Genomic DNA, 13,163 nt, shown 5'->3' on the forward strand with positions numbered 1-13,163 from the left:
ATGTGCAATGTTCAAGGTTGATGACCTTGCACTTCTTGAAGTTGAAGGAAAACAGATTTTACAGTCTATTCTTTCGCTGTCTTTACGCTGTTCTTGCCCAGGTTTAACCAGCAACAATGAGGAAAAAGACAAGACCGCCCTCTACGAGGTCATCGATGCCCTTGCCCTTGCCTTCAGCAATAGCGTGACGGAGTACCTAATGGGCGATATAGAACAGACTTCGTTGCATTTAGGTTTCCATCCTTCCAAGGTGAGTTTTGGTAGCTGATCTCGTTGGTGATTGACAAATTACCCTGTCATGATGTACAATGCGTATGCACACTGATTTTTCAGCGTTTTTGAGTAATAGTCATGATAGAAATTGTGTGCATACATACTCAAGTAATGAACCCACAACCTCCTTATTTTAGAAGGGTGTCATATCCACTGGACTACGTAGCTCCTGCCCGATAGCCAATGATCGATCGTTCTGATTTCTTTAATATGGCAGCGGGTTCTGCATATTCATTCAAAGGAATTATTTTTGCATCTTGTGCGTCAAGTTGTTTTTGTTGCAGCTGTTTATTAATGCAGGAATCAGTGATCTTATCCTTTATTTTTTTTTCGTATTTCTCCTCTAATCGTAAAGATTCTTCCTCTTATGGTTAATAGGGTATGTTGTTTTTGGGGTGCCATGATATTGAGGGTACACAGCATAGGTTTGGAATTTAAACCAGAAACTTTGCATGTTTGGGCCTGCTCTCTTCTAAATGTTGTGTTGGTGTTAATGCTCTGATTTCCTCTTATGTTCTCTTTTTTTTCTTCACAACACAATCCTTGTGATGGTAGTATCGACTGGTTACCTGATGTTTTAAAATTCAATGTACCTTAAGTACAACCTTGCACATACCAAAGTTATCAAAGTTTGTTCCTGGCAACTGGTAAGGTTTCAAAAGACTTGCTGGAGATAGCAACAACTACACACTGTGTGTATGAAAGTGGGGAGTAAAGTTGAAGTAAAATGCATTGAAGAAAAAAAGGTAGATGGAATAGCTTGCTGTAAATATCCATAACTTTGAACAAATTAGTAAACAGACTTATTCACGTTATTGTCAAATGTCTGTCATTGTCTAAAGTGTTTTCATTTTCTTAACTCGATTTGGGAACATTTTGCATACAATATGTGATCAAATTGTGAAAAAGAAGGTAATGTACCACTGTATGTGATTAATGAACCGAGACTTCAAAAAGTTCGATATCTATGCTAGTGAATTCTTTAAAAAAAATAACAACAACAAAACAACAAGAATCTTGAAAGGATTGTGCTAGAGATGTTTTCTTTTCCTCCTGTCATTAACCTTGAAATGATTTCTTGTGTCTTTTTTTCTTTTGTGTTTGGTCTTCTTTCTTAGTCTTGTGAGAGTCTGGTGTCGATAAGCAGTAACTCCGAGTACATTGGGCCACACTTTAAGGAGACTGCCAGTGACATCAGGGAAGGAAGTAAGTTGACAACTCAGTCTAAAAGATATGTAATGGAGAGACGTTCATGTAGTTTGCTGATTGATGATGATTGAGTGTTGACATTTTGGAACTTGTCTGTGGAGTGTAAGTGTGACTTCAGGTGAATGTTTCCAATGTCAGTGCCATCTACATTTCTATCTCTTCATTTTTTGACTATTCATCACAAACATTTTGTCTTATTGCTGTATGTTCACTGAAGAGCATCTGTGAAATGTGATATTACATATTGTTGGATACATACACTGTAGCTGCTTGATATGTAACCAAATTTACAGTTATTCCAACTGCAGTGTTAAAGTGAAAACTAAGTTTCGGTAAGTGCTTGAGAACCCGTCTAGCACCATTTCATTTTTGCTTGCAATATATCGAAAGAGTCCACTAAGAAACTTACCTGGCTGACGCGGTTTGCCGGAATGATGAGTCGGTTTGGAGTATTTTGAGAAAAATAATAATAGTAGGAAAACCGACTTTTATTCCAGAAGGCTCCAGACTAACTCGGTCTCGGGAAAAATTCGACCCTACTTCAGACAATTCACACGCAGTTAGTGATCGCCACATTCTACCGGCCACTGCATAATACCAAATGCGGCCTAACTGAATGGACAGGAAAGTGCGTGCTAACCACAGGTGCTAACGTAATCCTGTACAAAACAAAACAAAAATGACAGCGCGCGGTCCTCAGTTGCTGAGACGCGCGGTCTTTGGAGTTTTTGTTGTTGTTTATCAAGCGCCTTTGATTGTTTTAGAGGTGCTTGATAGGCGCACACTAATTTTGCATGCGCGCAAAAGAGGTTTTTGATGCGCGCGTTGTAACAACTCGGACCATTACTGTGAGTAGCCAGAACACAGTTTATACAGGCCGCTCCCATAGGACAACACTGTACAATCAGAGGGACAACCATTAAAACTCATCCCGCCGTCAAAAGCGAAGCCGAGTTATCCCCGAGTCCGAGTTTAGCCTGACCCCGTTCGGGTAAGTACTGAGACTGAACCTTTTTGGCTAATATTTCGCATTTTCGTCGTTACCCATCGAATATCTTGCAAAAACATCGTTATCCTGCACATTTCCTAAGCATACGTTCACATTTGGGAGCGAAATTTGACAACTTTTGCAGGCGTACCAGAACTTTGTTTGGGCTTTAAGTTTAAGTTTCATTAGAATTGTACAGTATGCATGTTTGATGAGATATCCAGTATTGGCGGTTGGAGAGTTTATATAGAATATTTTTATTCATTTTGTTTGTTCCATTTTTTATACCCCCACCCACACATAGTGTGTAGGGGGGGGGGGGGGGGTATATAGGAATCACTCTGAGGTCGGGTGGCCGGTCGGTTGGCCGGTCGGTCGGTCGGTCGGTCGGTCGGTCGGTCGGGCGGGCGGGCGGGCGGGCGGTCGGGCGCTCGGGCGGTCGGGCGGTTGGTCCGTTGCAAAATCTTGTGGATCGAACTCCTCTCTCATTTTTTGAGCAATTGACCCCAAATTTGGCATGTGTGACCACTATCAAAGGTAGATGTGCAAGACACCTTTTTCGTTAGTATCGCGTTATGCGTTGCCATGGCAACGGCATATTTTTATAAAAACTTGTGGATCGAACTACTCTCTCATTTTTTGATCAATTTACCCCAAATTTAGCATGTGTGACCGCTATCAAAGGAAGATGTGCAAGACACCTTTTTTGTTAGTATTGCACAATGAGTTGCCATGGCAACGGCAAATTTTAAAACAATCTTGCAAAATGTTGTGGATCGAACTCCTCTCTCATTTTTTGAGCAATTGACCCAAAATTTGGCATGCGTGACCGCTATCAAAGGTTGATGTGCAAGACACCTTTTTTGTTAATATCGCATAATGCGTTGCCATGGCAACAGCAAATTTTCATAAAAACTTGTGGATCGAACAACTTTCTCATTCTTTGAGCAATTAACTTCAAATTTGGCATGTGTGACTGCTACCACAGGCCGATGTGCAAGACACCTTTTTCATGAGTATTTCATACTGTGTTGCCATGGCAACGGCAGATTTTCATAAAAATCTTACAAAATGTAGTGGATCGAACTACTCTCTCAGTTTTGTAACAATTCAGTTTGAATTTGTGATATGTGATCAATGTAATATATAGTTGTGCCAAAATATCTTTGGTGTGTGCATTCAAAAATCTGTTACCATGGCAACGGCAGTTTTTTTTTACCAATCATACAAAAATGTGTGGATTAATCTAACTCCTTCAGTTTTTAAGCATTTGGCTAAAAAATTGGCACATGTGACCACTATGGTACGTAGATGTGCGTACTTACTCATTCGTCATTGTTGATCAATGCGTTACCATGGTAACAGCATAGTTTGAATGAAAATCATGCAAAAATATTGTGGATTCAGATAACTCCCACAGTCTTAGAGCATTTGGCTTGAAATTTGGCACATGTGACCACTATAGTAAATGGATGTGTAAACTTAATCTTTCGTCAATGATAAACAATGCGTTGCCATGGTAACAGGTTTTTTTTTTTACCAAAAAGGATACAGAAATATTGTGGATTCGGCTAACTCCCTTAGTCTGTGAGCATTTCTAGCTTGAAATTTGGCACACATAACCACTGTGGTACAAAGATGTGTAAACTTAATCTTTCGTCAGTGGTGATCAGTGTGTTGCCATGGTAACGGCATATTTTGAATGAAAATCATAGAAAAATATTGTGGATTCAGTTAACTCCCTCAGTCTGTGAGCATTTGGCTTGAAATTTGGCACATGTGACCACTATAGCGTATAGATGTGTAAACTTGATCTTTCGTCAGTGGTGAACAATGCGTTGCCATGGTAACAGCATCTTTTCACTAAAATGCATACAAAAATATTGTGGATTCAGGCAACTACCTCAGTCTTTGAGCATTTAGCTTGAAATTTGGCACATGTGACCACTATAGTACGTAGATGTGCATACATAATCTTTCGCCATTGTTGATCTGTGTGTTGCCATGGTAACAGCATATTTTGAATGAAAATCATGCAAGAATATTGTAGATTCAGTTAACTCCCTCAGTGTTTGAGCATTTGGCTTGAAATTTGGCACATGTGACCACTATAGCATATAGATGTGCAAACTTAATCTGTCATTAGTGTTGAACAATGCGTTGCCATGGTAACAGCATTTTTGTCACCAAAAAGCATATCAAGATACCATGTATTGTGGATTCAGCTAGCTCACTCAGTCTTTGAGCATTTAGCTTGAAATTTGGCACACCTGACCACTATGGTACGTAGATGTGCAAACTTAATCCTTGGTTATTGTTGATCAATGAGTTTCCATGGTAACAGCATATTTTGAATGAAAATCATGCAAAAATATTGTGGATTCAGGTAACTCCCTCAGTCTTTGAGCATTTGGCTTGAAATTTGGCACATGCAACCATTGTAGTTCAGAAATATGCAAACTTCATATTTTATCATTGTTAAACAATGTGTTGCCATGGTAATGGTGCATTTTCAATGAAAATCATACAAACATTTTGATTCTCCTAACTCTGTTTTAGAGCATTTTGGCTTCAAATTTGGCACATGTTACCTCTACATTACCTCGATGTGCAAACAATCTTTTGTCAGTGTTGAAAATGTGTTGCCATGGTAACAGTATATTTTGAATGAGAATGATACACTAATATTGTGAATTCAACTAAGGCCCTTAGCCTTTTATCGTTTGACTTGAAATTTGGCACATGTGATGGCTATTGTGCAAACTTCAGTTTTTTCTTAATGTGCAACATTGTGTTGCCATGATAACACAGTTTTTGATGAAAACCATACAAATTATCAGTCTATATCTTGCTCACTCAGTTTTTGAGCACTTGACTTGAGATGTGGGACATGTGACTAACAGTGAGCAATACATTTATTCACTTTTGAACAGTGCATTGCCATGGTAACATTTTTTTCCATTAAAAAGTAAAAAAAAGAAATTAGTCCTGGTTGAGCTAATTCTCTCAGTTGTGGGTGGGGGTATAATAATCACAATGAGTGATAGTTCTAGTTTTTTTTTTTGTCGAGAGAAGTCAGGATTGTGTTTTCCTTCATAGAAGTATTAATACAAAATGATCCCTAAATGTCAAAACTCAAAGTTAACATTCTCTTGCCATCCATAATACATTGTCATGTTATTAAAAGCTGTAGGGCCTATAGATGACATTGCCCTTTTGCTAGTCGTAATCAATTCCATTAGGAATTTTAAAGATCTTGTATTTAACATGAGTCACATGAAAGGTGAATCTACATTCAAGGTCTTGAACTACACCTTGTAAACTCAGTGGTCAGTGCTGAGGCTTTGTAATGTCCATTTCCTTCCACTTATACAGCCAATGTTACAGATAAAAAGGAGGCAGTGCTTTGCTCAGCAAGGACCCTTTAATGTTGTCTGACTCAGAAAGAGAAAAGTTGTGGGTGTCCTGCAAATGATGGAGTGAGAAGCATCTAAAAAGTCTTCTATCTCTCACTATGTCAACCCATTGATCAGATTATTTAGAATGGTGTATCTTACATCAACTTTCTGCTGATAACAGGATAAGAAACTCTGCTTGTGTTAGTTTATCACCTTTAGTGCACTCTCCCCCATCCTCATTCCTCCCTCCCCCCCCCCCCCCCCACCTTCTTCTCTCACTTTTTGCTGGAAAATGTCGGCAGAGTTCATGGGTAAGGAGGGGAAATGGATAGTTGGGATGCCATACATTCCAGGCCATGTCCATTTCCAGAGGGCCCTTCCTTCCTACGACCCACTAGTGTGAATGGCAAAAAGATAAACATGTCAGGGAGGTTGTTTCCGTCGGGATTGATGCGTGACTGCCCCTGCTCTCTTGACTCTCGCTGACAGCGCTGAGGAGTTTCAGTTTGTCTTCATGACAAGAGTGTTTGGATATGTAGATATCATGTTCTCCCATTTGCGAAATAATTGTGTGTTCATGTTTGCGTGTGTGGATGATATACAGTATGTCACATGTGTGTTTTACATGCACATTTGTGCTGACAGTCATAACATTGTAATTGGTCTCAGATTTCAGGCAAAGAGAAAGATAAATGTTGGCTCTGGTTATGAGGCCACAGAGCATTCTTTATTGAGAGAAACTAATCTGATAGTATCACATGTATTGTATGCCAGATTTTCTTCTCTTTTTTTTTTCTATTTTTTTAAAAGCCTTTAAGTCAGGCCCTAGTAATTCAGTTTTAGCCATATTCTTGTGTTTACATGCATGTACACAGTAGATGATCTTTAATGATTCTCAGTCTTACACATAAATTCCTGTTGCCATCCCTACAATACATGTATGTACTGAATTGTAACTGTATGTGGTCCGTTTAGAGATATGAAGACTTTTATTTTTTGGCTTCCAGTCTTCATATTGTGTGGTTTACTCTTTTTTTTTCTACAAGCACATATTCAATATGAAGTATAAGTGTGATTGCAGAGATACGCAAAATATTTGCCCTTTTTATTTCACACATCACTGTTTTTATGGGAACAAAAGCATTGCATCATTGAATGCGGAGAATAAATATGCATTGGAGATGTTATAAGGTTTGGGACAAGAGTTACAAGGACACACAGGCTTCATGCTTGCAGAATATGGCCAGAGGTGAAAAGGGTAAATTGGCAAACTTAAAGGGAAATATGTTGCAAAAAAGGACAGTTTTGTGAAAGATTCTAGAGAAATCACTACGAACGAGATGAACAGAAGTTTGAGCAGAACTAGGAATGAAGAATGTTATGAATGAATTGAGCCATTTGAGACATTATCTTTGGGGTACCATAGATTTGGTAGTTCCTTCTACCTGTTTCTTGGTCACTTGACCATAACAATGCTAGCACAGAATTTGACACTTGCCGACTAAACCATAAATCACTTAAATTCATTTGAAATACATGAAATAGTTTGTATCAATTGGGCTGCCAACCCTCCAAAATTTGCACTGACACAGGGAAAAAATATGTGAGGATTAAAGAAATTACAGTTTGTCATCACTTCTTTTTGACCCTATCAGTCCTGACGGCAGCCTTTTCTGTAACCTGTATACAATGTCAATGGTTTTCAAAGAGTTGACTATAAAATGACAACATCAGGTAGCTATATGAACCTTTTAAAAACAAGGTAGAGAACAGAAAAAGGTGAAGAAGAGATCACAAGCCAGCTTATCCCAATAAAGTTTGCCTTATTTGTTCCTATGGCAATGGTGTAATTATCTATCTGTCTGTCTGTCTGTCTGTCTGTCCTTCATCTGTATGTCTGTTGTTCTGTCTCCTCACCAGGCCAGCTAAACTCTGAAGAGATTGATGCATGGCTGATGCAGCTGGAGGGAGGGGTGGACCTGGCCCTAGAGCGGGCCAAGGCATGGTCCAAGTACTCCAAAGATGTCATCCTCTATGTGGAGAAAAGAGTGCATCTCGGTGAGTTCATCCTCTTGTGGGTCAGGCTGTTTGGTGTTGTTGTCGTTGTTAAGGTTGTTGTTAAGTTAAGAGGCACATCATTCATATTTGAATATTTGCGCCCTTTAGTTTCATAAAATAAGTACTTTACAAAGGAGCAATCACTAAAAAAAAAAAAAAAAAAAAAAAATGAATTACCTAGTAATCCAATTTTGCATGGAGAGCAGTCTGCCTTCATACGGCTGGGACAGATGAGACCTAGTGCTTGATGGGGACATCCAAGTATCCTGGCTACAAGGCTTTTGCATTTTTTGTTTAGGATAATTATAGTACAACTTCAAATTTTTTGATGCTCTTGTTGGGATCGTGTCAAAGGAGTTTCACATGGTGTGAAGATGAAGTTCATTGACGGAAGATTTTTATCAAGGTGATGTATCTCAATGAAAAAATACATAGACTGTGTTTGACTCAGTGGTAGTGTCACTGCCTTGTAAGCAGTATGTGTTGGGTTCAGATTCCAGGATGGTTTCTTCTCCTCACTTGGGTTAATAGAGGTATTGATTTGTCAGTGTGTGATTTAGATTTTTACTGTGGGAAAGGGGATATTCATTTTGAAAAAACAACAACAAAAAAGGTGGAAAAAATTGCCTGGTGTGACTGTGTCATGTTTTTAATAATCATTACAGTGTACTTAAGGTCATTTTTTTTATATTTCTCAATCTCATTCAGAGGTCTTTTCCACTTGTCAAGAGCTACTTTTAAAAATCACAATATATCTGGCCAGCACACCAACAACATTGTGTCTCTGTCTACAAATGAAGATCCTCCCAGTGTGGGTCTCCGTTGTGTGCACAGATCACATCCCAGCAAAGCCTTGTCAATTAGTATGATGTACGTTAAGAGGGGAAAAAAAAGACTGCTAAAGTCGTGTTGGAATTTTAAAAGGGGAGGGCATGATGTTCTAGGTGTTTGATGTTGTGATAATGTAGCAAAATGCGTATTTGAACAGGTCCAGTGTGTTTGCCCAGCACCCACTGAGGTGCGTATGTGTTCTGTCTAGCCTCGAGCTGTATTGTTTGTTTCACTGAGTGGTGATGTACAGTAGAATCATAAGTGGCCACTAAATCTGTGAGATCGGAAAACGTGTGAGCAATCTCTGATGACATGGCAGCAGTCAAGAAAATATAGGTGTTCAGAGTTTGAACTGTCATTCAGAGCTATTTTTCTCCCTTTTCCAGTTTACAAAAGACCGAAATCCATCCATTGTAGAATCTCCATTAAAGTCTTCTTTTTTCTTTCTTCAGTCAAATGCCACTATACATTTGATCTGTGAAAGGGACATTTTGTTCAATGCTTTGATTTCATGGTTGGCACATAACAACTACAGCTTATGGTTTGAATGCAATAGATGCATCTATTTTCATACTTTTGAGATATAGATTGTTACAGTTAGTAGCAAATTGTTATTAACCCACTGAGGACGAGTCCCGAGTATACTTGGGCAGTTGTCTATGGGGAATGCGTATTGTAGCAAAATCAAACCATCTTCAATGGGTTAAAAGTTGCCTCAAAATGAATATTATATATGTTTTGCACATTTCTATGACTGGTTGCAATGTATTTCATTCATTGAAATATTTCCACTTTAAAGCATGATAATGCTATTCACCAATTTCAAAATACATTTTTCATGCTACAATACAAATGTTGTATGTTTCAAATGTGGGATCGCAAACAGCATACATGAGTCTTGTTGAGAATAATCCCTTACAATCATTGTAACATGTCAGCAAGGGCAATCATTACAAAAAATTCACATGAAATCATAACAAAGATGGCATACCAGAAAAGAAAAGAAGGGAGGAAATATTGCATACTCATACACATAACTTCTGGTACAGTTCATCTTAAAAGGAATGTTTTATTAAGTCTTTTGAATTGACAAAAGTCTTACTGCATTTAATTGATGCGAGAATGGTATTCCAAAGAATAGAGACATTGTAAAATATAATTGTGTTTTTGAAATCTGGTTTGATTGACCCAATGGGTATAAATATTTTGAGTGTTCCTAGTGTTATACAATTTGCAATACAGTACAAGCTTCGCCTTTGCTTTTTGCAGTTCTTTCCATTTTTAACAACCTACTAATAATTACCCATTGTTTCATACAGCATTAATTCATTCTCTATGACTTTGTTTATGAAATAGTGTGCTGCCTTATCACATAACAATGCATGTGCAGATGTCAATATCTGTAATACATGTACTTTGTATTCAGACGATCACGTTATATCTATGATGGTGTTAGATAGTCACATCATATTTATGATGATGTATGATTTTTTTGTTTGAAATGGAAAAATTAATGAAATTTGATAATCGTGAATTGAACAATTCAGAGTGAATTTATTGTGATTGTATCTTTCTACTTGATCTCCTTCGCCCTGCAGAAATGGAGTTTGCGAGGAGTCTGTCCAAGTTGGCGGCGACTACCCGTCCAGTGCTGCGAGAGGAGGTAAGATGATGCTGTCAGGTAGATTTGGGGAACTCTCTTATTAATGTCCCAATGACTCCTATCCATGGGGAAGACTCCCAGGCTCGATCTCAATAACAACCCCAATACCTCTCCAGATGCTATCCTCATTTTGCCGAGACGTTTTGAGGCGCGTCTTCAATTTTGTAAGATGGAAACGGGAGAGCTCTGCAGGGCAGGTCGGCAGGCTTTAATCAGGCTCATCCCGTAACGCATTATTATGGACTAATGGCTGTAATTAGTTGCCTATTAATGCGCATTATATGAAAGTAACACACTTACAATGCTATTACCGCACTTACGCATTATTCTTTCCACAAAAAAAAAAAAGTACAATAATAGCATCTGGATGATAGTTGTGATCCATCATAAATTCATGATTCCTGATAATCTAGACACCATCTGTTGTGTTCGTGGGTTAATGACTCCCCTGCAGGATATTCTAATGTCAGTGTCTTGTGTGAGTTTTGTTGGTATTTAATGAGATGAAGCTAGCAGGCAATATTTTTTCAGAGCGTAGAGGGGGGTTCATCCTGGACTAAGTATGGTTTATAACTGGATTTCTTGAGAAGCCAAACTATGCAAAATAGAAAATGTAGTTGCTTTTATTTTTCAATATTTAAGCATCATTCATGAATACACGGTCTTTAAACAATTGATTTTGTTTTATTTCTTTTTGGTTAGTAATTAGTGTGGTGGTCTCGAGAACAAAGGTATGGCGTATTACAGGTTGTACTTTAAACGCCCCTTACAGCCTGTGTGTAACGTTTCTTCAAATTTGCAAGGGCTTACAATGAAAAGGTGTGCATTACTTTCAAAAGAAAGAATTGGACATGTATCATATTCCTAGTTTCCAGGTAGGCCCTACGTTTGTATGTCTGTGTTCCCAAGGAATTTCCACATAGTAAAATGATAGGTTATCAAGTACATTAACGAAATGTTATGGGTGTATGTCTGTGTGTGTGCAGCCAGTTTCCCTTGCTGGTTATCATTGCGTGTATTAGGGCAGTGTTTTGATGTACTTGGACTGTGAAGAGCTGCAAAAAGTTTATGGTAACATGATATCGCCCGGAGCCCACTGACCCAAATGTAAAATTTGTGCTTTGCCACAGAGAAAATGCTGGTAGTTCCCTGTACTACATGGCTCTCACAGGCCTGTCATGGCCATTCCAAGTCTTTATATACTTTGTGTTTAGTCTGCATCATATACATTGTATTGAATGCAATGGTGTGTTGGTGTTATAGTACAGTATGTGTGAGGCCTATATGCTAACCTACAGCTGTAATATATTGCTAGATATATCTGTGAGCTGTGATCTAGCTGTGGAACCTGAGAATTAGGCCTATCGTTTTTGTCTTTTCTGTGAATGGAGACATTTTATATGTAGGCCTACACTGTAAATGCGAGGTAAACATACATGGATGTGTAATGATGATGAGAATCTTGTGAAAAATCCACATGAACACTTGGGGAGGGGTTTTCCAAGAAGGTAATTTTGTGGTGTAAATATTCATCAAGTAAGTAGGACACAATCTGCACATGCCGTACCAGGTTCAGCATGTGCACTAGGTTTTGAGTTGTTTCCAAGACACTTTGCTATCAAATAGAAAGTTGAGTTGTCTTCTGATAAGATTTATGAAGTATGAGAGATACATTGTAAATCACAGAAGCCTACTTAGACAAGTATGACGGAATTCTAGAAGCATAGAATAGTTACATGTTATATGTAATCTAAAGTAATTTTAAAATAGAGTAAATGTTAAAAATGCATGGTGTTGTGGTAGAAAGGAGTGTGTCAGTGTTATCTTGAAACCATTCAAACTCGTGGGTTGTGCATGAACCTACATTTTGTACAAGCCAGTGTAGAAATGAGACTTGGGGGAAAGAGAGAGAGAGGGAGAGATCGAGGGAGGGAGAAATCGTGTGATGTAGCATTCTGTCTCAATTACCCCATTACCCAATGTGAATTACTGGGATTCCAGACACATTGACCCCGACCCACTCAACATAGGCTCAGCCGGGGCCTCTTGTGACCCAGGTCAATGTGAATATCAGCCTGGGTGCCAGAATCACTCGACATCACCCCCAACCCTGGCATTCATGGTAGACAAAATTTACTGCTGCATTTTCTATCCTATTTTTATTTAAAAAAATGCAAACAAAAAGCTAAACCCAATTCTGTACCACACAATCCTCCAATTTACTTGGCCAATTGCATTATTGCTATTGGATGCTGTGTACAGCAATACTTCCTGCTCTCAAGTGAATACCAGGTATGCACCTCACTATGCATTGCAAAGTATCTAAGATTATGGTCCCAGCACACCATTCAAGTCTGTTACTTGCTATATTTTGCATATTAAAGGTAGGGGATACCTTTTACAGACCTCCCAAAATGCAGCAAAACATTAAATATGAACATCAGGGGACTTGTTTAGGCCACTGTTGAGAAATTTGGAAGTCAACAGTTATCTACAATTTGAATAATGCACAAAACTCAACTACAACTACTCAGTAGTTCTGTGTGTCAGCCACACTTAAGCCTTTTTGTTGCAGTCTTCTGTATTCTTTATCTATAAACACAAATCTAAAAGTATAAGAGCTGATGTAATAACATATAGAGTGTGTGGCAAGAATGTATATAGAAATGTTTGTAAGTTTTGATGAACTTTCTTCACAAAATATACATGATGGACACACATGCAGTGCATGGGTCTGCAAAGG

The 13,163-nt window shown here is 38.5% G+C and overlaps 1 protein-coding gene across 3 annotated transcripts in view; it reads left to right on the forward strand.

Annotated features, from left to right (window-relative positions):
• The window catches only part of LOC139727965 (rho GTPase-activating protein 45-like), a 139,416-nt gene that overhangs the window by 102,375 nt on the left and 23,878 nt on the right, over positions 1-13,163 (forward strand). For all 3 annotated transcript variants that reach the window (XM_071638938.1, XM_071638939.1, XM_071638940.1), the window contains exons 5-8: positions 102-250; positions 1,392-1,479; positions 7,789-7,926; positions 10,356-10,420. In XM_071638938.1, coding sequence (XP_071495039.1) covers positions 102-250; positions 1,392-1,479; positions 7,789-7,926; positions 10,356-10,420 — 440 coding nt within the window. The remainder of the gene's footprint in view (positions 1-101; positions 251-1,391; positions 1,480-7,788; positions 7,927-10,355; positions 10,421-13,163) is intronic.

The sequence above is a fragment of the Diadema antillarum genome, unplaced genomic scaffold (assembly GCF_040938485.1).
Source record: "Diadema antillarum isolate AM-2024a unplaced genomic scaffold, OU_Dant_1.0 seq00000160_RagTag, whole genome shotgun sequence".
Lineage (NCBI taxonomy): Eukaryota > Metazoa > Echinodermata > Echinoidea > Diadematoida > Diadematidae > Diadema > Diadema antillarum.